Genomic DNA, 27,778 nt, shown 5'->3' with positions numbered 1-27,778 from the left:
AATCCACATTCTATTGGACTCCATTCCACTTATCATGAAGTGCAGTAAGTTCACTTTGTCGTTCACATATAAAAAAAGTAAAGCAGCGAGTATCACCCAGTTATAGATATTTAGGTGTTGTTTATTGCTTCGCCCATGAAAGTTTTTTCTGCAACAAAAATCCCTAAATCAATGTAGCGATCCATAGCTCTTTTCATACTGTAGTGCCATAATAATAAGTATATTATACTTAAAAAAATTCAAATATTAATCACGGAAGCATTACCGGGATAAAAAACCTGTAAGTTAGTCCAGCAAATGGTCCATCCGTGTTCCAAACGTCATATAAAACTTTCTATTGATGGGAGGTCTCTCATATGTGAGAGTCCCTCTGGGTAGGTACTACCACAACGTCTATTTCTGCCGCCAAGCAGCAGTGTGTAGTCACTGTTGTGTTCTGGCATGATCCTTACCTTACATTGTAGCCAGTGTAACTACTGGACATAATAAGACTTAACATCTTATGACTCAGGATAGCGAGCGTAGTGGAATACCAAACAATACTTTGTAATTCGAGGTTTATTGGGTTGGATGGTGTGTCTACTGCTTATGGGCGGTCGTACTTTATCATCAGGTGAATGGCAAGCTCGTCTTCTCATCCAAAACAATAAAAAAACATTCAGTGGTTACTGCGTTTAATATCTTAATTAATTAATATTTATGAGATATTGGATATGATAGAATTAATAAACTAGCCCTTATAGGTATGACTCAAATTATCGTTTTGCGTAAGACTTTAGTTATATGAAATGAAATTTTGACCTAAAACCTTTCCACTTACTCGTTCTGTCGGGTTTAATTTCTTAGATAATAGAATTTAGATAGTTTCTGTTTACCCATCTTATGTTTGAGGCGTTTCGCTACCTAATGTCGGGAAGCAGCGTTGTTGTGAGGATCTTATTATAATTTCCGTAATCGAAATAAAGCTTAGGTACCTAAGGGATTATCTTGCTTTGTTTTTTGCAATAAAGACAAATTTTCATTGTAAATACGATATTTGTGATGGAATACTGCTTTCATAAGGAAAAAGTACGTTTGAACATCAAAATTTACATATATAGAGGAAAAACTGTTTTTACTGATTTCAAATAGGTATTCCATTCAACTTTGAATTTAATTTGAATTTTATGAGTAGATTTATAAAGAATAAAAAAATATAGCCTGAACGTTAATCCAGAACACGGTCTAACTGTGTGTGAAATTTCATCTAAATCCATAAAGCTGTTCCTGCGTTTACTTCAAACAAACATCCAAACATTCTCACAAACTTATTTATATTATTAAGATATACGTCTCACCAGTCATAACCGCTGTTGCCAGGATGAAACTAAAAGTTCCTTAGCTGGGAGTAACGTTTACGTATACACAAGTATGTTACACAACGTAAGGGCCCGCGTGCCATTCTGTTACAACTATTTAGATCCGGAATTTGTTGAGCGGCTTTAGCCTCACAGTTAGCGTTTCATGTACTGGTTTAATAAGTTATATAATTAATACTTGTAAGTATTTTACAAGCAAATATAAACATTCGTGTAATTTGAAAATATGGTTCATAAAAATTGTAATAGCTCTGGTATAAAGCTCCTTGTAACTATTTAAATATGTTTCAAGCAAATATAAACCTTAGAGTAATGAGAAAGTATGGTTCACTATAGTTAGAATAGTTTTGGTATAAAGCGATTAATATAGTTAAGTAGGTGGTAGGTTTTTCGCATGCGAAGGTCTGTTTCGGTACTTACCACGTATATTTTTACCCTCAAGCAATAAAGAACTCTATTTTAGTTCAAGGGCATTGTACATATTATGAGACTTAAAATCTAATTTTGTTAATCAAAGTTGTAGTGATAGATATTAACTTAACAATATTAAGAGACTAAAGACAATGTCATGAGTTATTTTAAATAAGACGAAGGTTTCTCATGCACGAGTCAGTCGGTAAATAATTCTTTGTATAGTTTTTTTAAGCAAGCGTGCAAGTACTTATTTGCTTCACTTTTAATTTCATTTTAGCCAATGCAGTTTCCTACTAAGCATTAAAACACTTCTAAAATTTAAAATGAGAGCCATTTCCATGCAATGATTTGTAATTTAGAATTCTGTGTTTTTACAATTTATAGAAGTGATGCTTACCATATGACAAAGAATTTACAACATATGGTATCGGATCGCTTACCTCATGTGAGCAACTCCCTCTCATCGTCTAATTATAATATAATAATATCAGCCCTGTATTATATACTTGCCCACTGCTGAGCACGGGCCTCCATTACTACCGAGAGGGATTAGGCCTTAGTCCACCACGCTGGCCTAGTGCGGAATGGTAGACTTCACACACCTTTGAAATTCCTATAGAGAACTTCTCAGATGTGCAGGTTTCCTCACGATGTTTTCCTTCACCGTTAAACCGAACGATAAATTCACAAAGAATACACACATGATTTTAGAAAAGTCAAAGGTGTGTGCCCTTGGGATTTGAACCTGCGGACATTCGTCTTGGCAGTCCGTTCCACACCCAACTAGGGTATCGCCATTGTTTAGTTGTATAAAAATATGTAATAAATGGTTAGGAAAGTTGAACAAGAGTAAACAGTGTAGTAGCGACTACCCGCGTGACACACTGACACAGCTTTCGATTACTTGTAAGTAACACGAGCTAGCGTAACCAATAGGTGTGGTGTTAAACATTTTGTCAATATGAGTTTGGAAACTCGTCTACGTGCACGTTTGGGGGACACAAGCCGTATTTAATATCATAGGCCGGGATATAAACAAACACATCACGCCTATATCCTCAAAGGGGTAGGCAGGTAGATACCCTCTTTTCGCCTGTGTTTTTCATCCCATGGTGGGAGAGGTTGTGTTTATATCGCTATATCTGGCACAAATTCCAGATTCAGATTGATACTGAGGATTCGAACTCAGAATCTCAGAGTGGTTGTATCGCGCAGACAATACTACTAAATGAGCGAGTGGGTTACTTCAGTTGATCTCGAAAAGGTCTATTTCAGAAGAATTATGAGTGCGCTTGGTGGAAAAATAAGGGATTAGGAAGGGTAAGAGATTCCTTAGGCTCCAGAGATCGCAGTTACATAACGAAGTCAGACTAGATTATATTATGTTTTATAAAATATATCGCTGAACAAATAAAAAAAAGAATTATGATGGATAGATAACCTTTCTGAATTGGAATAATTTGAAAATCGGCAAACTTTCATTGATATTGGTTGAAAGCAGAAAAGTAGAAATGAAAGACTTCTACATAATTGAGTTTTTTACATAAATATGATTCATTCAGCTACGTGCCACGAGTTTTATTCGCAAGCTATAAATACATCGTCATTTTCAAAGCTTTGTTCGTGAACTGTAAACGCTCGACTATTGTGAACTGAACGGTTAGTTTACTTGACAAAATGGCGCTACTTTACTCGTGACAGCAGTAGAGACAGTTTTATTATATTTGCTCATGCCATTGTCTGAATTTTTATAACGTTTAAACATGAATAAATTTGAGGTCTACCCGGCTTTTTCATACGCGTGACTTTCTTTTTATTCTGATGATAGGTGTAGGCTTAAGGTGAAGTTAATATATTATCCATCAATACGTGTTGCAATTCTCTACGAATGCTGCCACGGAATTTGGAACAAGTTGTTATAATTGTGCTAGTATCTTGAAATAGACGAAGTAATTTTGCACTCCAACTTCTCATGCGACATAAGATGTCAAAAGTCTGGCAACTATTATGTCATACGTAATAGTTTCCGGACCCGGAAGTGTGCATCGCTGCAGTCCTCTTCAATATAGTTTCTTTGGAGTGCAGGGAAGTTATACCAATCGCATAGTAAGAGATTTGCGAGACAGTTTTATTGAGTATGTTTTTAAAGGTCCATATAAAGCTAAATGCATTTGTAATACCCACATTTTATTCAACGAAAAGAAACAAGTAGACATCAACTATAGGGAAATGGGTAATAAAATTATTTATGAATTCAGAATTTTATTATGCATCACTACTTTGTTTGAAAGGGTTGGTTCTAAACAAGTCCATCTTGAGTTATGATCCCTTGGGGGAGTCTGAGTATGGAACATAATATTCTTAGTTTATATTTAAAATGTTTTGCGCTACCATACCTATTATGATACAAACGATATATCGCCCTCAACTTTGCAAGCACAACATTCCATGTACCCCTCTCAAAATAGATATTAATTATTATAAAGTACAATTTAAGATTATATAAGAGTGCATAGAATTTGTTAGGAATATATTTTCTATTAATAATGTCATATATCTTTACGGTGGCTTTCACTGAGACTTACTTTTTCTTTGCCAAATCTTCATTGTTTGAGGAACAGGGATTTGGGTGGCTTAACTAAACAAGGATAAAGGATATATTTATGACATTTGTGAATAAACAATGGTCTCTAGCATTCATAAAAGGTTTACCAGCGCGTAGTTCCAATACTAGAAAAAGCCAGTTAAATTTATAGCGAGGATATTGCTTGTGACTGCGTCCATTTGATTACCATCGTCAAAAATATAATTACTGTAGGATCTATGTATTGTTATCCCTGTGCCGTCCATAAATATCTTATTGCAAAAAATGACAATTGGTTTATCGGTTGCTGCGATATAGAAAGACACATAAATGTTTCTTAGGTGCAGCAACCTTCTTTAGTATGGGCGGAAGGGAGAATGTGAAGTACGAAGCGGTATATACAGGACTGTATGCCTAGGGTCGCGGCAAATGACCCCCAGAGCATGAGATTTGAACGGCAAACACACAAGAATTACCCCCGGGGCGGCATAATTGTGTTGACTGGCGAGGACTCTTTCGTATCTACTCCAATTAGTATCATGTCCAGTAGGGTCATTTTGCTGTACTCGTAAAGAAGCAGACAAAGTGAGTTAGTTAACCACGTTCAGAGAAAAACTTTAAAATGAAACTTGGCGTGTCTTGTATTATTTTCCAATGGTACCCTTTGTTAGAACTCATTTCCTGCGAAACTCTTCTTTTATTCTCCTTTATGCAGTTGTAGGTGGTTGGAATGTTCGTAAATGTTTTATTATAGTTTTAAATCTGTTGCATTTTTCAAGTGTAAAATTTCAAAATTTTATAATTTTGTATTAAATGTTTGTTTACATTTTCTATTAATACAGTAAAATGGAAATAAAAGGAACCAGTTTATGAAATTTCGCTCGTAGTTAGAAACAGTCTCGGTTTAACATAAAGGCTATACTATTTATATCCGAAATGTCAAATTTATAAAAAAAAATGAATTCTTTATATTATAAAGTAAACAGGCAGATTTTCTATTTTATTTCGAAAGAGTAAGACAATATTACAGGGAAATTAAAAATGATATCGCTTTTATTTGTGAGGTCGTTTAAAATTTAAGCTAAATTACGTTTGAAATACCACAAAATGTTTCACATAACTTTTTGTCGCCAGATAATTAGGTATACACAAATGTGTCTGGCCGATTTATAATTTTTAATATAAACTTTTTTGAATGCGCAAATTGAACGTGAGTACATTATAGAAAGGTGGTTTGTATTGTTTTTTAGCAAACGATAATTATAGTTGGAACCAAACACAATAAAGTGAAAATACCGAAATGCAATAATTAACTCTGTTTCTATATCACAAGTATGCAATTCGAATGCGGTATCTATGATGCATTCCCTTTACAAATTACTCAAAGATTACCTTTAAATCCCGTCCCATCACAGACGGATTCAAAAATTATATTGATATGTAGTAAAAAATGATTTTAATACTAATAATTATGGCTGGATGAAAATCGTTTCCAGGTAGGTCTGAAAAACTTTAGAGGAGGCCTAGGTATACCTATTACCTAGGTCCAGTTTTAGTAATGATTGTGAAAACAAACACATACTTTTTTTTATTATTTAACAAAAGGCATAGCACAGAACACAATCATTATAAAGAATACTTAATTAAGTACTAAATTACATTAAGACTAGATTGTCTTCCTTAAACCTATGCTCTAATTGAATTTGTACTACGGAAACGACTCTACAAAAAACAATTAACAATATAATAATATAAACTTATATATTCATACAAACTTATACGCCTTTTAACAGACGGCGAAGGGGCACCTAGTGGCCCTACTTTCCGCCGAATATATTCCGTCCCATGATGTAATAGGGGGCGAGCCTAATCCCAATCAGGAATCAATTCGAAACTCCGGCCTGATATTGATAACGATAAATTGCCTATTTCAATTTCACGATATTTATCCGCTTAAAAAACTGAGTTTACCGACGATCTACCCATTATCACTTATTGTAAGACGTTATGAACAAAAAAGGCGTTAAAGTATTTTTACAACGTGGTTGAGTGAAACGTCACTTCGCACGTCTTACTGAATGTCGGTAGCCTTAAATTTAATGATATTTATTTTATATCTTTAAAGATTTTTTCGATAAATCCCGAATGATTAATTTCGACATTAACTTTATTATATATGTGTCTTTTTTTATCGAATAAAGAAACAAATACGAATAATAAAAGTTTGTTGAAAATAATTTCAATAATTATGTATAAAAATCATTTACCGCATTGAAAATTATACTACTGTAACACTATACATACAAAGTTATTAGCATACATAATTACTACAAGACGAAATTAGTTTTTACTAACATTTTAATTATGAACCGACTTCTATATTTTTTTACGTCGTAACTTTTTAAATTAGCTGTATGTATATTTTTCCATACAGCCTTGTGACTTCCAACTAAAACAGAGTAAGGCAAGTTATTGTTCCTTTTAAAAATATGCAACACGATAAACTCCAAATATGGCTCGCGATGTGCTTGAAGGCAAGAATACAAACTTGACACAAAATTTAAGGATTACAAATTTTATTTCAATATCGAGTAGTACTGGTTGTAAGAATTTATGTCTAAATATATTTATGCTAGGTTTAGCTCGCGGCTCGTCCTGCTTGAAAGACGTAATAAATGTCATTATTAATTCGCTTCGCTGGTGGTAGGATCTATTTGCCTGGATTGAGATTACCGTACACAAGGTGTTAAACCCGCCATAGTGGCCCAAGTACTGTGTCGCGTTCCGGGATCAGGCTGTGTATATTCGGTTCCAACAGGCCGGCATAAATGTGTCGACTGGCGAGGGGTAATCTCTCGTTGGTCGACATTCTATTCGACCTTACTCCACTTAGCATCAGGTGCAGTGGAGTTCCTCTGCCGGACCCGTACATAAAATAAAATGTTTAGCCATTACAAACCCACAAATTAATGTAAATTCTGTTGGTGTTCGATAGCCCATTTATCGAGGAAAGCTATAAGCTATAAAAAATCACGCTTTGACCAATAAGAGCGGAGCATCAATGAAAAATGTTGCAAAAACGAGGAAAATTTATTCGTTTTTAGAGCTTCCGTTGCGTGCGTTGCGTAAACCGTTAAAGTTACGCAAGAATCATGTATGAAGGAATTGTTCTTCTTAAAAAGTTCTAAAAAACATATTATAAAACAAAGTCCCACGCCGCATCTGTGTCTATCAGAACTCCCTCACGCGGGTGGAACCGCGAACAAAATCTTCTTTAATATAAATCACGAATAAGATTTGATTCATCGTCGTCGGTATGTTTGTAAACAAAATATGCGAGCTAAATATCTAAAATAGAACTATTACAATAAATATAATTTTGAAATAGTTAATTTATTTATTTTATTTTAAAACTTTATTGTATACTAAAGTATTAGAAAAACCAAAACAAATATGTATACCTATACATATGATGGAAATTATTTGAACATCGGTGGTACAAATGGCGGTCTTATCGATCGAGGCGATCTCTACCAGACAACCAGTGGATGGAAATGATTAAAAAAAATTAAAATAATAATATTCCTGTGCAAAATCTTAATGCAGTTCTATTTAGACGTAGAGCCTGCAGCCATATAAGTCCATGAGTTAATTTAATCTGGGTACTACATTACGTTGCGGCGATAGCCTAGTTGGGTGTGGAACGGACTACCGAGGCGAATGTCCGCAGGTTCAAATCCCAAGAGCACACACCTCTGACTTCTCTAAAAAATTATGTGTGTATTCTTTGTGAATTTATCGTTCGCTTTAACGGTGAAGGAAAACATCGTGAGGAAACCTGCACATCTGAGAAGTTCTCTATAGGAATTTCGAAGGTGTGTGAAGTCTACCAATCCGCACTAGGCCAGCGTGGTGGACTAAGGCCTAATCCCTCTCAGTAGTAGAGGAGGCCCGTGCTCAGCAGTGGGCAAGTATATAATACAGGGCTGATTTTATTATTATTATTTACTACATTACGTGATAGCAAGTAATATAGAGAAAACTTACCTAGCCTCCAGACTTATAAGTAGGAAAATTATATGATAAAAAAATATTCTATACTTGGTTGTTTTTAATCAATCGAAGACTCTAGAATTCTTTATTACGTATTAGATCTCTCGTGTAAGACGTACGGGTTGTTCTGTTTATCTAGTTTGAAAGGACTGTTGCGTCCAAGCATGCATATATCTTTGTAATACACAATTTGTATAGTTTTAACAATGTTTACGGGCAGTTTATCATCAGAGAAGCGATTAATTTACTTTTAAATGACATAAAAATATCCAAGCAAGAAATTGGAGATAGTTTTACGAAAAAGTATAACATGATGGATTTTCTGTTATAAGATATCTTCTTTGATGTGGCTCTTTGTCAGCTTTTTCTTTTTTATTTAAAATATTAAATGATCTCTACAGTTCAAGATCATCTTCTTTATAGTAATTGACATAAAGTACCAATACCATAAACACTAAAGCGATAATGATCTGTTGTCGACGGTTAAAAATATTTCAACCTTAAGCAACATTTGCAAAACGATTTTAAATAACGAGCCGAATAAAATAACCTTTATCATTAACCACCAATTCGAAACCGTCTGATTGTATTAAAATGATCTTGGCGTAGCAAAACACGCTGGAAACTTTCACTAAGTTACTTTAAGTGTTTTTTCTTCTTTTTTGCAGGCGTCAAACTCGAACTAAACAGCAACGGTGGCCAGTGTTGTGAGGTGTTGGTTGTATGACAGATTGTCAAGTGCTTGTGTTGTATAAAAAAGTTGGATAAAATGGTGAGTAAAATTCAAAAGACGAATTCGAAATTCGAAATTTAAATTCGATATTTCGGCCTTTAAAATTTAATACGACGAAATTTTAAAGGCCGAAATATCCATGCATATTAATTATTTATACGTTTTTCTTTCAACTGCGAGAACTAATCACTAACTAGACGTGAATTTAAATTCTTTACTTGTCAATACTTGTTTAGTTACCCAGATTAAAGGTGAAACAAAATGTATGAAAAATGGACCTTAAGCTATAACCTTAAAATTATGTTTTATACTCTTGGAGACAAATGCGTATAGCTGCGAAAATATTCCAATAAGTTCTTAGAATAATCTTGCTGTGCAAACCTTATAAAAGCGTTTTTTAATAATCATAAAAAAGTAATCATCGTTACATTAACGAAATGATAATAGTACATACTCAACTCAATTATTTTTTTATCTCAATAAGCTGCAGTGTAATAAGAATAATAATTGACGTTTAACTTAGAATATAGACATTAATATTAATGTCAGCATGTCATATTTATAGCGAAATTTTGAGCTTCAATACCGACATTAGTCGATCTTAGTGCCCATTTACACGATATTTCACGAATTCATTATATACATCTTATTCTGCCCCATATTTTTCCGTTTTCTCTTATATGCATACCATGGTCGTCTGTAAGAGATTGTGATAAGATCGTCTTTTGTACTTTATTCTCTATTTTCTAGAATTTATAAATTACTGGTGTCGAACCAAATATTATAAATAGTAACATTATTAAATAACGTATTTATACAGTACGATCGCTTTGAATTGGCCAGCATGATGCGTGATGTAACACCAGTCATGTAGATCTCTTTTAAACTACTAACCCTAAAAACAATAATTTTATCGTTACAAGGAATAAACTTATAGCCATTAAGATGCGACCGTATTGAACATAGCTTATTGATGAAGTGCGACGATGCTTTGAAACTAAACACCGTGGGTTTGATTCTATTAAGAAAAATGTCATACGCAAATTTGTTCTGGATGTGGATGTTTTGGGAGGGAAAATACTATATTAACATTGATATCTCTGAGTTTTTTAAAGTTGTGTCTGTATTCTTTGAATAATTACTTGGTTTAACGGTGAGGAAAACATCATGAGGAAACCTGCATACATGAAATCTTTTTTATAATAATTTCGAAGATATGTGAAGTCTGCCAACCAGCACTAGGCCAGCATGGACGGAGTCCTAAACCCTTTCAGTAGTAGAGGAGGCCCGTGCCCAGCAATGGGACAGTAACACAAGGCCAATATTATTAAGATCGCTTCACAGGGCTGCCGGCATAGTTTTGTCACACAGATATTTATAAAATTCAATCTCATACTAACCGCGTGGTTTAAATGAGTCTTTAATGTATTATTAACGATCGACAACCGTCCTTGCCGGGTCGAAAAACAAATCGCACGATTTCCTTAATAAACCCTCGTCATTGCAGACGCATTATGACCCATCCGTCTTACAATAGGTGATTAACTTGCTATTGGTGGACAAACTTATATGGAGTCGATGAGGAAGCACCTATGACAGTGGAAAACATCATTAAAGTTAGGTTGTAGGTGTTTGTGACTTTGCCCACGTACTTTACCAGGTTAAAATAATATGCTTTTTCGGGTTAAATGTAGCTCATAAATACGTGACGTCTATGTGTGTTGAATTTTATCGAAAGTTGTATAGCATTCGGTTAGCTTTTAAAAATATAATATTTTTGTAAACTATCGTAAGTAATTTTATGTAAAATGCTGGTGATAGGATATGGTTTATATCTGCCTGGATAACGACCACTGTACACAAGATGTTAAATCCGCGATAGTGGCCCACTTAAGTGTATCGCGTTCCGAGTTCAGTCTGTGTATATCCAGTTCTAACAGGCCGGCATAATTCTGTCGACTACCGGGGGTAATTATCTCTCGTCAGTCGACATTCTATTTGAACCCACTCCGTTTACCAGGGCCCTTATTCTGTATGATAGTGTAAACGCGTAACGCGACCGCGTCATGTTATCTTCGAGAAATGTGCGTGGAATGGTATTCTGTTAGCCAAATTTCTATAGTCCTAAACATGATGGGTTGTGTTACGTGCTTGTTACACACTGTCAAAATAACGTGTGGGATAGAGTATAAGGCCCCAGGTGCAGTGGGGTAACTTAGTCGTACACGTATGAAAAATGTCGGATTATTGAAATAGCATTTTATACATTTATTTCTTATTTATACGATGGTTACTTTTGGTTAATAGATAGCTTAACGATTATGAATAATCAAAGCATTGAGAATACTTATATATACACACTCACGCCTTTTTATCTCTGGACGGGTAGGTAGAGGCTCAACTAGTGTGCCCACTTTGGTGAGTATTCCGTCCCATGATGTGATAAGGGGCGAGCCTATCGCCATATCGGGCACAAATTCCAGACTCCGGGTTGATACTGAGCAGAAAAACCAAATATTATTTTCCCTGATGCGGATTGAATCCGAGACCTCAGCACTGCAGTTGTACCGTAATACCGTCAAAAGTTAGCGCTGTTTTTGTTGTGTAGTTAGACATTCTTGCGTCATTTTAGACTAGATCAACCCACTTGTCTCTAGGTGTGTATTGCGAGCAACTTCTTGATTATAGCTCACTGGTTAATATAAACTTTGGATTAATTATTATTTGTCTAGTCGGATCCGGTAAAATGTTGTTTATATTTTCTGCAAAGTAAGTTTTAGTTATCGTGTTTTTTGAAAAATAAGGAGCCCTAGGTGTTTTAAGTGAAGTGTCTAAATATTATTTAATAATAAACAAAAATGTAAAGAAATTTGTTCTTGGATCTATTTAGACCATCAGTGTCTGCTAAGGAATTTGGTATTTTGAGACAAAATGAAATCGGCGTGTTTTTTCACATATATACTCTACTTCGTGTGAAATACATGAAGTATATTTTGTTCCACAGAACAAAATAAGAAGTTGTAAGAAAGGACATAAAAAAGTACTTGTTATAATTTCATCAATATTGAATACTCATGTCATAGAATTTGTAATACTTCAAGGTCACAGCCGTCTGTCCTTTTGTCCTTTAATGCCTAGACTTCAGCAGACAGGCGTGGACTTAAAAGGGGATCAAGAAATCCGATCTCAAAGTCTTGCATCTTTGAAAAATGAAATCAGTTAAACTTTGATGTTCGTATCAAAAGTTTGTAATCTTTGAGGTTATTGGTATCTAATAGGTCTTTGACTTTATGGCATTAATAGAGATTATTGGATTAAGTGTTTTCAAAAATAATAATATTAGCCCTGTGTTATATACTGTCCCACTGTTGGGTACAGGCCTCTCTGCTAATGAGAGGGATTAGGCCTTAGTCCACCACGCTGGCCTAGTGCGGATTGGTAGACTTCACACACCCTCGAAATTCCTATAGAGAACTTCTCAGGTGTGCAGGTTTCCTCACGATGTTTTTCCTTCACAATGCTCAATAAAAAATGGATTACCAAGACTTTTTAATATGTATTTATTATTTACTACCTTTTGCCTACGGCTCCATCCGTGTGCAATAATTTCTCTGGGATAAAAATAATTTAAAGCACTCAGGAGTAATATAGCTTCGTATTAGTGAAAAAAAAAGAAAATCGATTTAGTAGTTCCTGAGATAACGAGTTCAAACAAACAAATTAACTATTCAGCTTTATATATTACTATAGTCAAGAGATCTGAGATTACGAAGTCTCTTGCCCTGATTCGTAGAGTAACTTGAGAAAATTATTTACTCACAAAAAGAACATTAACTAAAGATTGATATTTGATGGCATACAGTAATTTAATGAACTTATATGTTTTATACCGGTCCGATCGGTCGCTTCAATAGACATTTTATATAGGAGCTCAACAAGTTCCGATAAATAAACAACAGAACATTCTTGAAGGATTCTGATTGATTACTTATATTTATCTTTCCACAATCATTGTGAGGTTTTCCATAAAAAATATATATTATATATTCTGTACTTGTCAATAGAGGATTTCGTCTAACTCTATTTATTACTGCACTTTTTTGAGGTCCGATAATTTAATTATAATTTTACCCCCAAAATAATTCCCAAGTACGTTCCATAATGCCCGAGGCTTTGTAGGGGTACGAAACATCTAGCCATGGTCAGATAAGCTTAGGAATATTATTTAAACGGATACAAAGTGAATAACATCTACATTATGGTAACTAGCTTACGGAGCATAGTTCTAAGATTATATAGAGCGGACATTGGGAATATTGTCGTACTAAAATTTTGCGCTCATGAGATGGTTACTCAGTTTACTGTGAAATAGCAAAACACTAACGTAAAATCTTCTCATTTTTTCCATATAGAGATTTGCACGTTTTAATGCGAATTATAGCCTTTTTTCCGTATTTTTTTTTTTATTTTTAATGACTCGCTTCTTATCTTCAAAAAGAAAATATTGGACTCGCTTCTTGAAACCTAAATCTAGTTTTATATTCAGTCTTATATTTAGAATATACTGCACTTATGGTGCAGCCAGTTGTTTATTGTTATGTAATAATATGTTCATGCTGTGACAGCCTGTAATTAAAACAGCACTGCAGCAATTACTTACTGAATTGTAACAAATAACTATGTAACGTGCATATTTTGTTGGCTGTTCAAATAAATAAACAAATAAATAGATAAATAAATAAACATCTAAGGATTCTGTGAGGTCTTGTCACACGGACAGTTCAAGACAAGGACTTATTACCAATTAGTAATAACTATTGGAGCACAAATTTGGTTCTAATGTCCGCTCTATAACTAACTATACTCTTTAAATACTGTTACGGAGCCTTCAACTGTATTGTAAGTTTAATTGAAATTGTTCAGTCTAGAAAATCGATTGTTTTCATTATATTGAACGGCTTGGAGTTGTGGTTGGTGGTTGAGTGTATTTATTGATCGTGTCTAATAGAAACACGTCAGTGTAGACGTACTGGTCTACAGGAACGAGCGCGGTACAGGTAATATCATAGTCCACAGAAAAACAAGTAAAGCAGTTTCTTGCTGTATTTTATATATGAGGTTAAAATTCTGTCTCATTTGCGTAAAAGTATTGCGCGCGCGTGCTACGATTTCCGTTTTAAATTCTCGGGTACGAATACCGGGTCGAGCAATATGATATTGGGTTTTTTTTGTCGGAGTTTGGAATTTGTGCCCTGTTAGATGATGGGCTCGCTCCTATCACATCTTGGGTCGGAGTGCACATGGTGCAATGTGGGTACATTAGATGCGCCTCTTCCCTTTGGGGGGTAAAGGGCGTCAGAGCGATTGTGTCCAAATGCCGCCCTCGTCTTTCTAATCCCTATTCGTTTCCTTCACGGGCGACAGCGCAACAATGATTTTTCTGGTGTTTTGGGTTTATGCGCGATAGAGATCCTTCAAATAAAGGAAATTGTCATTTGCTCGTCTGTGCTACAAAGCAAGAATCCAATTTAACGAGTTGTTAGAGTTTATGTCTCTTTGCGTCATCAAGAAACTTATTACGTGTAACATGTGCTTGCGGAAGTAAGAAGTGAATTAATATGAAATATCTCGACTTACTTAGACGATTTGCTGTGTAATCTACGCTATATACACAAATGTCTATAGATTTTGAAACGTGAAATAATGAAACAGACATACTTGAATGTAACTAAATATATTATTACGTACAAATTCTGAAAATGTAGTTATAAAATAAATATGTAAGGTTATTATGATTTAATCTAATCCTTTTTGAAATCGATAGTAAAACTAATGTATCATTATAGAATAGGGTTTAGAGAATAGGTAATAAGGCTCGTATTCACAAATGTTACTATGAGGTTGCCCAGTGCGCTCGAACTCTTAGCGTCGACATTTTTGTAGTTTTCTTTAATTTTGTTCAGCTTTGTTTAACTGACAGCCAACTGAAGTAAAGTTGTATCTTAATATTACCCAATCACAGTGTCCTTATGCCTACGCACTGCGAAATTTGTCATGCCGTAGGCACTGAGAAACAGGCTTATACCGTAATCTATGATGTGAGGACAACTCCGATAAATAAACTGTACTTCTTCTCTAAGTCCACAGTCGAAGCAAGTTAGTAGTTTGAAAACTAAAAATGATTATCTGGGGTGTAGACCGCGTAAATTTAATATGACGAAATTTTAAAGGCCGAAATATCCATGATTATTAATTATTTTTACGTTTTTCTTTCAACTGCGAGAACTAATCACTAACTAGACGTGAATTTAAATTCTTTACTTGCCAATACTTGTTTAGTTACCCAGATTAAAGGTGAAACAAAATGTATGACAATGGACCTTGAGGTATCGCCTTAAATTGTTCCAACGGCTAAGGAGTTCAGTATTGTACACACATACAAAAAAAAAAAAAATATTTCTCCAGAATAAAAAATAAGAACAGCTTTCTGCGAAATAAGCATTCATCAAACGCGCGAAATTACAATAGTCGTTAAGTTTTAGAAAATTTCAAATTTTCTGAATAATTTTTCCGTATTTTCTGCAAAGTCAAAGAAAGTTTAAAAAAATACGAATTAAATTGATAGGACGTTCTCAATTTATAACGTCACCAAGAGAAATATAGATTAATTTTATATGTATTTTTTCTTACATATAAAAAACTTACTATTATATAAACAACATGATTGCGTAAACACAAACATTGTAATACAAAAACTATTTCATTTTTACGATTGTCATTAGAGTTCACTCCCGCGTATACACTGCTAATAGCCTATTTGATAAACTAAGTAAACACGATTATGTTTAAAGTTCTAGATATTTCTAAGAAATATTTTTATCTCTATCACCTTTCTAGTCTCATGTGGGTCGGGTGCTAGACATGTACTAACTTATATTAAAGTTTGTTTTATTAGTTCGAGATTTAACGTCGTAGAGGCCTGGGCTGTTGGTAGAGATGACGCAATTTACCATTATACATAAGGCAAAGTTTTTATCAAGTCAGAGATGTAACTTTAAGATCCTTTGTGGATTTAAATGTTCAATATAATTTCTACATGTACGCAAGTGCATATTTTTTGGGTTATTGTGGTTACAAATTTTAGTGTAGATATCTATATTCTGAAGGAAGGTAAAATAGGAATTAGTTGAGGTTAAAATCTATACTTATAGATTAAGAAGAGTTGTGAGAATAGAGTTAGAGAATGAAGAGATGCTTTGACTTTTTTATTTGTTTGTTTATACGCGTTAATCTCAGGAACTACTAAACCGATTTTAAATTAATAGAAAGCCACGTTACTGGTGAGTTTAAATCCGGGATTTTTTTCACACGGGCGGAGTCTTAGCCAAAAGCTAGTTGAAAATTATGTAGTATAGTATTTTATAGTAACAACTCAAATATCTTGATCCATATGAAAATGATAAATCTGCTGTAATTGACCGTTTTTTACGACTTAGGAATCAAATTTTACCTGGCGTGTTGGTCGATGGTTCCTTTTTGCATAATTACTTTACATTTAATATAAATGAACATGATGTCAATCACAATTTAAATGCAGAAATCGTCAACATATTATTCAAGTCCAAGGCGGTTTGAATGGTATAGTTAAATTACAAGGTCTGAGGTGCTTTTAACGGTGCGAGTCCAACATCCATGTAGTCCATCTTTGAGTCTCTTTGATAGGCTGAATAACATTTGCCTAAGCCAAACTGGTTTAGTTAACGGCTAGGTTTTAGTTGTTCAGCCGAAGTGGTTAGAATAAGGCCGATTGCAAATTATGTTATGAAAACAAAATATTTGTGACGTATATTATGCGTTTACATTAATTATGACTCTTTAAGTCTTTATCATTAATAATTAATTAAGCTATTAATTACTACCATTTTGAATACCTAATAAAGATATATTTTTAAATACAAAATTTTACGTAATATTTTATGTTACCGGAAAGTGATAAAGGAAGAATTAATATTTGAACCCAAATGAAAAGCGGAATTGTTCCCAATTTTTATTCCTGATGTGACGTTGGAAAACTGCAGCCACTATAGTGACTGGGCGGTCACAACTTAAGCAAGGGTTTTACAATGATGAGCCCTATTTATTAGTAAAATTATTTATTTTAATGAATATACATGACGAACTTACACCTTTTGTAGAACATTTTGCTATTAAAACAATGTTGGACAATGGTATAACTCCGCGACTACAAACATAATTATAATACGCTCCAATATCGATAGACAACAGTTGCAGTTATGTAACATCTTCCTGTCGAGCAAAAATGCTATTCTTTAATAACGCATTTGGGTTCCATTTGCTACGATCAATAGGATATCCGTATACAATTTGATTGCGAAAATGAGCTGTAAGCCTTTAGAAAAAGATTTAAATTAGCTTACTCGTTGGACAATCGGCGAAAGTGTAACAGAGTGGCTCACATTTTTTTACTCTCACTATGAAGCGCGGTCACGGTCTACGTCTGTCGAGTTTGCATTTATGGTGTAATTATACGAATTGTTATGATTACAGTATCATTTGTTACCGAGCAGCGGCCATTTTTTAACTATGACGCATGTCAAAAACTTTTTTGAATATGGAACGTAAGAATTATTACATAACTAGGTCTTGTTCATATTCGCGGAGTAAAAGTCCCCCTGTATACATTTTCCGAATTCAAAAATATATTATAATAATGTTAATTGAGTTATTTTAGCAATTATTAAATTAAAGAAAAATCAAAACATCTTCATTAACTTTAGTATTTATAATCTTAGTACGATTATTATTAGCTCTATTCTGCATTCATGAATACCAATTAATGATTTAAATTATCAAAATATACACACAGATTTGTGGAAACAAGATTATTTTTACTAAGAATATTAAATAAGTAATTGTGGCATTTAAATTAAATAAAAGTTACGTGTAAAACACTGAGATAGGAAAGAAAGATAACTGTAATTTATTAGTTAATACGTAAAACGTTTATATGGTCATTTTTATTTATAACCATAATGGGCCATTATTACATCTAAAGAAAAGTATGGTATGATAATGTCGGTTTGCTGTCTTACCCACGGGCGCCGCTAAGATTTCTTTTAGGGAGGTGCAGCTGCATCAGTAGGTACTACATAATATCAAACATATTAACACTAAACTACATTTTATAATAATCGCGCGGGTATTTGCATATGCTAAACCATAATAAAACCTTTGTGGTCGATTGCTCCTATTGTCATTTAGTTATTTTTATTGTGATTTATTCCAGGCAGGGGGGTGCGCGTGCACCCGCTTGCACCTATTCGATCGACTTATTTGGTCGATATTTATTGAATATGCAACCCATAATAATAGAGGGTAGAATTTAATTTTACTTTTGTTCGATGCAGCAGAAATTGTCGCGTTCATAGAATATTATCAACAATATTTTATTCAAAATAATTGCCTTATCTATCTAATTTTCCAATTGCCAGTATAGTTCCTCATTGCATGGCTCGCAAACCAACTGTAGGCAATTAAATGCTTTCACTAGAACAGTTTACAGACGTCGTAACACCTTGCAAATACGCAATCATTCGATGAATGAACACTTAATTCATTCGTTCATTCTTTGAGTTCGAAATTACCAGGATAATAGTTTCAAAAATAGTGAAAACCAATCGAAAACTATTTGTAGGGTTTTGTACCTCAAAATTATTTTATTTATATAAATACTACTCGCTTTCCAATTTCCGAGTCTATTTCAATTGTTATTCGTAGCATCTGTTGTATACATATACTATACCTAGTATATAGTCACGTGCCCGATACCTATCGTATATTTCTATAACAAGTAACAAAAGCTGTACGAAAGCGAATAAGAGTAGGGTCCCCCGACTATAAAATAAATACCTTTATTTATTCAGATATTCAAGGAAGTATCCGGGGTATAAATATTGTTAAGGGCAATACGGAATATAAAGGCAGTGTCTAATATTTATACAAAGTTCGGGTGTGAATAGTCTAAATATGAAAGCAGCACGCCTTTTTTGTACAACGTTGACTTAAAAAACAACTTTTAATTTCAGAGTGCGTTAGAACTGATGTTTGACAAATAAAGAATCTTGAATCTTAGAAATTAGAAAGTAAATTGATATAATTTATTTATTGTAGTAAAATAATGTATAATGTGTAATAAATAAAATATGATAAACTGCATCAAGAAAAAAATGTCTCATTTACCTCGGATTATTACAAATGCTTCACGTAGATATCCAATTTTCAGTTATCATCAGCTCGTAAAACCCTAGATTCCTAATCCATCGAAAATGGCCACCGCGGGACTTAAGTCCGGTTCCAGGCATACATTTGAATAAGTCAAAGATGCCCAAGAGACTCGGATGTCCTTACCGATGCCACACTGGGTTGATTGTTGGAAATCTGGATCTTACTCGTCGGCTTAATGGTAATCACCTAGGTTTATGATACTGTAATCAAGATAGAAGCATGTTTCATTATACCTACAACCTTAACAGTATTTATATGAGCAGATAGAAATGAAATAATTGCATTTTGAAGCTAATATTAAAGCTTATATCACCTCATTTCTTTACAAAATCTCATAAGTTCGACCAAGAAAAGCGTAGTCGCAATTTTTAAATTTATGATCGCAATTAGCAAACTAATAAAACGATTAGTTACAATCCTTTGCGATGAAATACGATGTCTTGATTAAAATTTTATTTGGTTTAAGGTAAAAAAAACTACAATTTAATTCTCTCTTACATTTATAACAACAAAATAAATGATCTACAGTACTACTAATTTGCTACCAGCTCGAGATGTTGGTACCGTTCCTGAGATTACATTCATTCATGTGATTAATAGCGTTCGTCTTTGAGTTTGATGTGCGATGTCATCTACCGCCATTAATCTTCAAGTTTCTACTGTATTTACAGTTCCTAATTTTTTAAACCTTTCATAACTTAATATATTTTTGGTAAATATTTGTATATAGCACACATTCTTATGTTGAAAAGGAAATATTAATTAAGTTTGCTATTACATCGGTCAGCCTTTCGCTGTTCACTGCTTAACGTAGACCTCCCCAAGTCAGTGCCAACCATCCTACTCTTGAGCACCCCGCATTGGCTACCTTTTTCAAGTCTGTCTATCATGCAGCAAAGCGTCCTACACTAAGTCTACCTAACCGCTGCCTCCACTCCAGCACCTGTCTACTCCATCGAATTGATTTAGCTATTAATTTAATAAGCAAACCTCATTCGAACATTTAAACTTTTGATTTATCGTCTCCTTAAGTAAAGGTAGACTTTATAAAGAAGCCATGAAAAAAAATATTACCGTTCTTTGGTTACCTTGGAAATTTCAAGGGTACGGAATATTGAATGAGCCTTATTAAAACTAGATTTTATTAAACCGGATCAAGTCGGAAAGTAAGACGATGATAGTTGTTTTAAAACTTTGTAAGTCGTTAATAATAGAGAATGAAAAGTATATCTTATGTTTAACCCATATTCCGAATAGAATAAATTGTACATTTGAAGCAAAACGGGTTTTATTGCAATGTAACATGGTTGGAGATTTAGAATAACTTTGTTTGTATAGTTACGTCTCGCATGATTGCCTTACAAAATGTTTATATGCAAATTCATACTTAGTTTGTGTTCAAATAACTTATAATAGCCGCAGTACCTATTCGGATAATTGTAATAATTATATAGAGAATAATTAGATAATTTTTCACTTTAGCCTAAATTCCTTCTGCCACGTTTGCACACTCGTTAACACACTTCGCTTTGTATACCTAAGTTAAATTCTTTATGACACCATTTACGGATTTAATTTGGGATTGTGAAGGTTAAGAGTTTACTTTTGCGGGACTATTGCTTGCATTTAATTAATTGTTTGCTTTAACCAGGGACCGGCCCTCGATTTACTTATGTTGCACAAGCAATCATTTTCACACTTCCGTGTGGGATTTTTGTTCATTTGTATTCATGTTTCTTCATGTGTGTATTCTTTGTGAATTTATCGTTCGCTTTAACGGTGAAGGAAAACATCGTGAGGAAAGCTGCACATCTGAGAAGTTCTCTATAGGAATTTCGAAGGTGTGTGAAGTCTACCAATCCGCACTAGGCCAGCGTGGTAGACTAAGGCCTAATCACTCTCAGTAGTAGAGGAGACCCGTGCTCAGCAGTGGGCAAGTATATAATACAGGACTGATATTATTATTCATGTTTCTAATACCGACAGAAAATAAATACCATCTGTCAGACGACAACAGCGTGAGCAACATCGGCCAATTTGCCAAAAAGCCTTGTTAAAGTGTAATGACCTTTGATAGCAATTTGATTTTGAATTCACCTTGTATACGATTACCTTACCTATACTTTTATATTTACATGTTCTGGTAAATGTGAGAGAGCATCGGTACAAGTTAAAAACCGGCTAAGTATGAGCGGAAATTGATTTCAAGTTAAAGTTCATATCCTTTGAGACTTATATTTAGTTAAGCTTTCGAAATTAAAGGTAGTTAAAAGTAAAACGCCAATATTTTAAGTAGTGGGTACAGTTTCAATTGGTGGGTTTGTCTGTTATTCGTTTTTTATTGCTTGGAATGACGAGACAAGCTTGCCGTTCGGCTGATGGTAAGCGATACGACCGCCCATAAACAGTAGAAAATCATCCAACACCTTGAATTATAAAGTATTGTTTGGTATTCCACTGTGCTCGCCATCCTGAGACATGAGATGTTAAGTTTTATTATATCCAGTAGTTACGCTGGCTACAATGTCCTTCAAACAGGAACACAACAGTGACTTCACTGTTGCTTGGCGGCAGAAATAGACATTGCGATGGTACCTACCGAGGCAGACTCTCACATATTAAAACTGCGACGAATTGATAAGTAAACACCGAGATGTTGAATAATAATGACAGCTATGCGTATTATTATGTGCGGTGCTTCAAAACTGTATATATTTATATCGCTAAAATGGCAAAATAAATAATTATAATTTCGGATTGTATGACGCGTCTGAGTACTTAAGATAAAAATAAGAAATAACCTGTTTACATAACGCATTATCAGCCCTCACAATAAGGGTCAAGGATTCGTTTTACGTTCGCAAAAATACACAAACCAAATAAAACGTTTAAAAGGGTAATGTAACGTTTTCAAGCAAGGCGCAGTCAAGGGAAACGGCCTTAAGTGAAAAAAATACGAATTGCGGACGATGCAGTTACAATAATTCCAGATAATTTACCGTTTAATTTTGTCCGGAACTTGAGTTTCCATGTTTAAAATATTTGCGTGAAGGTTATGTCCGGGCGGATATGAAATTTTAGTTTTGGAAAGAACTTTTAAACTATGCATGTATACGAAATTAGTGAAAAGAAAGCCGAAGGTAATATTTAGAATGTTTGCTTCAATTAATTCCGTTGTCATACCTACCAGGGGCCTTATTCTCTATCCCGGACGTTATTTTGACAGTGTGTAACAAGCACATAACACAACCCATCATGTTTAGGACTATAGAAATTTGGCTTACAGAATACCATTCCACGCACATTTCTCGAAGATAACATGACTCGGCCGCGTTACGCGTTCACACTACCATACAGAATAAGGGCCCAGTAAAGTCTAAATGCCATGTAAGAGATTGCAATATGTCATGTTTTAATGCTTAGTTCATCTCGTATTACGTAATTTACACTACAATAGCTGTCAAATGATTTGCAATTTGTGTTGAAGGGGCATGGCGCAAGAGTTCATGACGTTTGCTCTTAAAATCTCGCCTTACGTTTATGTGTGGTATTTAACTCATTTGTATTCATGTTATTATATTGTGACATATTATATTATTATGTCAAATTATACCCATATATTCTTTTTTAATGTACGTTTTTTATTTTACTAGTTTCTTCGTCAAATGATATAAGTTCTCTTTAATCTGCGTATTTTTATAAAACTAACCTTTGCAGCTTTGCCAGCGTGAAAATGTTTTTCCGGGATAAAAGTCCCGCTATATATTTTCCTGGGATAAAAAGTTTGTCGTTCTCAAAGTCTCTATCTCGATACAAAATTTAATATGAGTTCAATAGTTTTTGAGATTATCGCGATGAGACAGACAAAGGCGGCGGGGGACTACATTTTGTAATATGGACGGATATTCGATATTAGTTCGCGAGATAATATCGTCATAATTACTTAGAAAACTAAACAAAACAGGGTTACATATCAATAAAGGTATTATAATACTTATTCTTTTTTTTTCTTTCGTTCTAAATATAGATATCCTATTAGATTAGGTAACAGCGATATACTTAAACACTTCCTATAATAATCTGTAACATTTCTCAGTGTTCAATGATATTGCGCTTGCGCAACTAACCGGTTACCACGTAACGAGGAAGATCTAGGCGACCAGTTGTGTGTCAACCAGCATAACCTGTAGGAAATGGAACGGGTTGTATCCACGCTTGTGTAGGAATTTGTTACTGGCATAAGATTTGTTTAGCTGATAAAATGGTTTAAATATAGTACGACTTCTGATGTACGTAAATAGGTTGAATTTGATTACATTTAAAATTTGTAACATAATATTCAGATTTAAAGGATCTGTATCTTGTAAGCTATTAACTCTTGAACAGCGGCGTCTTTTAAGATACAAAAATATAATGTCTTCTCAAGTTCTTCTTATCCCCAATGCCATAACCAATAGCATACCCACTTTAAGTTACAGACCACGGCATAGCAATGCGTTCCGCTCATCACCCTAAGACATAAGATATTAAGTCTCATAATCCAATAAATACTTTTACAATGTCTTCAAACCGGAACATAACAATGCTTGCACAATGTAGGTTGCCAGCAGAAACACATTGCAATCAAGAAATCAATCAAGATTCATGTCACGTTCAAAAATATTAACCCAATCGAAAATATTGTTTAAAAGGTATTTCAGTTGGAATTTCCAGTTGCATAAAAGGTCATGTGTATTAACAAAAATTACGTCATATCCCACAATGTGTGACAATTATCTGATTAAAATCTTAATTGTTCAATCCGTTGAACCTAATTTCCGAGGCTGCTGAGAAAAAGACGTAAACATTATCCGAGTTGTGGGTGAAATTAATAACCAAAATGCAAATTACCTTGAAGTAATAGTACTGAGATGTCATGTGAGAGTCCGCTTGGGTCGGTACCACCGCAAGCAGCAGAGTGTAGTCACTGCTGTGTTCCGGTTTGAAGGATATTGTAGCTAGCGTAACTACTGGACATAATGAGACTTAACATATCATGTCTCAGGATGGCGAGCGCGGTGGAATACCGAACAATACTTTGTAATTCAAGGTATTGGATGGTGATTCTACTGTTTATGTGCGGTCGTATTGCTTACCCCCAGGCGAACGGCAAGTCTCGTCTCGTCTTTCAAAGCAATAAGAATTTATAATCCATAGGTTAACACCACCCAAAAATTAAATCATTGTGTAAACATAATCACAATGTTATCCTTGTTAAATAACTTATGATGAGTTTTATGAAGGTTTCTCAGAATCTATATACTTTATTCGTTGAAAGGTTCAAGGTCAACAAGATTTTTAAATAAATAGGTCTAAGTTTAACAAACACAAACAGTTTGTCCTTTACTAAGAATCAACAAAGCTTTGTGTAATAAAAATATAAGTCATTGATTTAGAATATTCTTTTTGTTTTTTTGATATAATATTGCGATTTTTTTATTGATGTACATGCCAAAGCATACAATTCCTGAAATCAACAATATTCACCAGAAATGAATTAGAAATAAAATAACACTGTCACAACATTTTATTTAAACCACTCTTGAGCCACAATGATTACTTATATAATTGTTACTCATTGATTTAATATTTTTTAGTACTTTATAATTTTCTTTTCTACTTCCTATTATTATGTTTTAGATTTTAATTCAACATGTTGTTAGTGGTAAATGCTGTGTTCACCTATTAGTAGGACACATATCAGATGCTGTACCTTATAGTTTTTTATAATATTGATTGATGTAATATGTAGTGTTGTTGGTGTACCTTATTACAAATAAATAAATAAATCACTTCTTTTTACAATATTGCTAATATTATATTAATTTATATGCCTAATCCCTCTCAGTAGTAGAGAAGGCCCGTGCCCAGCAGTGGGACAGTATATGATACACGGCTGATATTATTATTATATATGCGAAAGCATACAATTTCTTATATGAACAATATTCACCAGTAACGAATCACTTGAACAGAAACTTCATAGTATTCCAATCATTCGTCAAGTTAATAAAAGCAAGGCAATACACGTGCTTCTATAACATCCATAAATGATCCAGAAATGTCGCTTGCAATTCTAAAGTCGACGAACGGACGCATTTATTCCACATTTTCATATAAATCGCATTAAATTACCCTCAGAGGGACCTAATAGCCCTTAATGTTAGTAAACAAACTAATTAACGTACACAATCAGAGTGTAGTCATGATTGTATAGGTGATTAAGGTACTTCTTATTTGGTAGACCACCGTAGTAACTGCGTTGGAGTTGTGTGTGACTGGAATGTGAGATGAACATTGAATACTAAATAATATGAAATATTATCGTATTATTCTCGTGAAATTGAACAATTTAGTGTTTATTTTGTACGCCGTCTGCGTCTACAGGCCAGTTTAAAAATATATCATTTTAAACGTATGAAACGTGTTCTTTGAGGATGGATGTTTTATTTTTATGTACTTCTTTTGAATTGTAAATGTTTGGGCAGCGAATGTGTAACTGAATATAAAACGTATAACACTGCTTGAGCTCTTTAGATGTTTACGTCTAATCATAAATCGAAAAATACGGTACGGCAGCGCTCTGAGGTCCTGGGTTCGAATCCCGGGTCAGGCAAAGTGATAATTGGGTTTTTCTGCTCAATATTAGCCCGGAGTCTGGAATTTGTGCTCGATATGGTGATAGGCTCGCCCCCTATCACATCTTGGTACGGAACACACTCGGCGAAAAGTGGGTGCCCTGGTTGCGCCTCTGCATACCCCTTCATGGATAAAATGCGTGATGGTGTGTATAAATCGAAAAATATACTCGTAATTTAATTCACAGCAATTGGTTTATTAAGTTTTTGGGCATAACATCTACAATTTCCAAGTAAATTAAATATTATAATGTATAATGTTCTCACGAACATCTTGTTTACTGAGTACATGTTTAATTTGTGTATTCGCGGAGTTAATTGCGAGCAAATAATCATATACCCAATTTACTGAATAATTGTTGTAGACACACGAAGTAAATAAGGAACGAACATGATTGTACTTGGATGCATTCTAGGGTTTCTCTTTTACTATGGCGTTAGTGCATGGGCGCCGCCTAGATTACTTTTAGGGAGATGCATCTGTACTTCCACATTATACTATAATTTTTTTTTTCTAAATTCAAATCGCGCGTGTTTTTGAAAACGCTTTATCATAAAAAAACCTTATGATCGGTTTCATTGTTCCAGATTTATTCAATGACTTATATTTTTAGTGATTGATTTCTGGGCAGAGGGGTGCGCGTGCACCTACTTGCACACCCTCCCGGCGCCCATAGGTTCTTGTTAGTGGTTTATAACTGATTTTCTTGTACGACTTAACCATTTCCGTCGGATATATAGCGAAAATGGATCAACCAGAATAAAGTTTATTGATATGCTTACACATGAGTTGTTTTGATTGTTTATTTATAATAATAATCGGCCATAAATCCTCTGCGATTTCAATAAACGATTTAATATTATCTATAATTGTTAGTGGTAGGATATATTTATATCCGCCCGGATAGCGATCACTGTACACAAGGTATTAAAATCCGCCATAGTGGCCTAAGTTAGTGTATAGCGTTCATCAGCCTGTGTATATCTAGTTCCAACAGGCCGGCATAATTGTGTCGATTGCCGAGCGGTAATCATCTCTCGTCAGTTGACATCCTTCACTACATTTACTATCAGGTGCAGTGTAGTAACTTTGTCGAGTTCGTTTAAAAAAAAAGTCGCAGAATAGAACAATCATAATGTAAATTAAATATATAAAGATCACACAATCACTTACACACACACACACACACACATACAGACAATCTAATCAAGTATACACCAAATATTCTAGTAAAGCCGCACTACAGCAGGCGATGTTACAACTTCTATTAGTATACTTAATATACATACGGTAATGAGTTACGTAATATGAAAATGTGATTTTGCGTGAGATTTACTGTGAGTGTTTGCAAAAATGTCATTACCCTCAGCCATTGAGCGTGTGAGTAAATATTCATTACACTATACTAATAAGTGCCAAATTAGTTACTAACGTTCGCATTATGCTTAATAGTTATACTATATTTTACTTTTATTGCATATTTTATTAATAATTCAATCGAGCTGAATAGTCTTTACATATATTTATTACTATGCTATAATCACTCATATTTTAAAGGGATAAAGTGTATTTCTATTCATGTGATTTTGAAACTAACATTATTCTTAAGAGATTTAAGGAATTATTTATAAAACTAATGAATCAGTGCGCGAA

The 27,778-nt window shown here is 34.1% G+C and overlaps 1 protein-coding gene across 2 annotated transcripts in view; it reads left to right on the top strand.

The window, feature by feature from the left end:
- The window catches only part of LOC115454427 (UDP-glucosyltransferase 2), a 49,110-nt gene that overhangs the window by 7,040 nt on the left and 14,292 nt on the right, over positions 1-27,778 (top strand). The window contains exon 2 of one of the 2 annotated variants that reach the window (XM_037437507.1): positions 9,078-9,181. In XM_037437507.1, the coding sequence (XP_037293404.1) occupies positions 9,179-9,181 (3 nt within the window). In that variant the 5' untranslated portion in view covers positions 9,078-9,178. Of the gene's footprint in view, positions 1-9,077; positions 9,182-27,463; positions 27,506-27,778 lie in introns of those variants that run through there. The other variant, XM_037437506.1, reaches the window with a different exon arrangement.

This window comes from Manduca sexta, chromosome 11 (genome assembly GCF_014839805.1).
Source record: "Manduca sexta isolate Smith_Timp_Sample1 chromosome 11, JHU_Msex_v1.0, whole genome shotgun sequence".
Taxonomy (NCBI): domain Eukaryota; kingdom Metazoa; phylum Arthropoda; class Insecta; order Lepidoptera; family Sphingidae; genus Manduca; species Manduca sexta.
The sequence above is the reverse complement of the archived record's forward strand: the minus strand, read 5'-3'. Positions and strand labels throughout refer to the sequence as shown.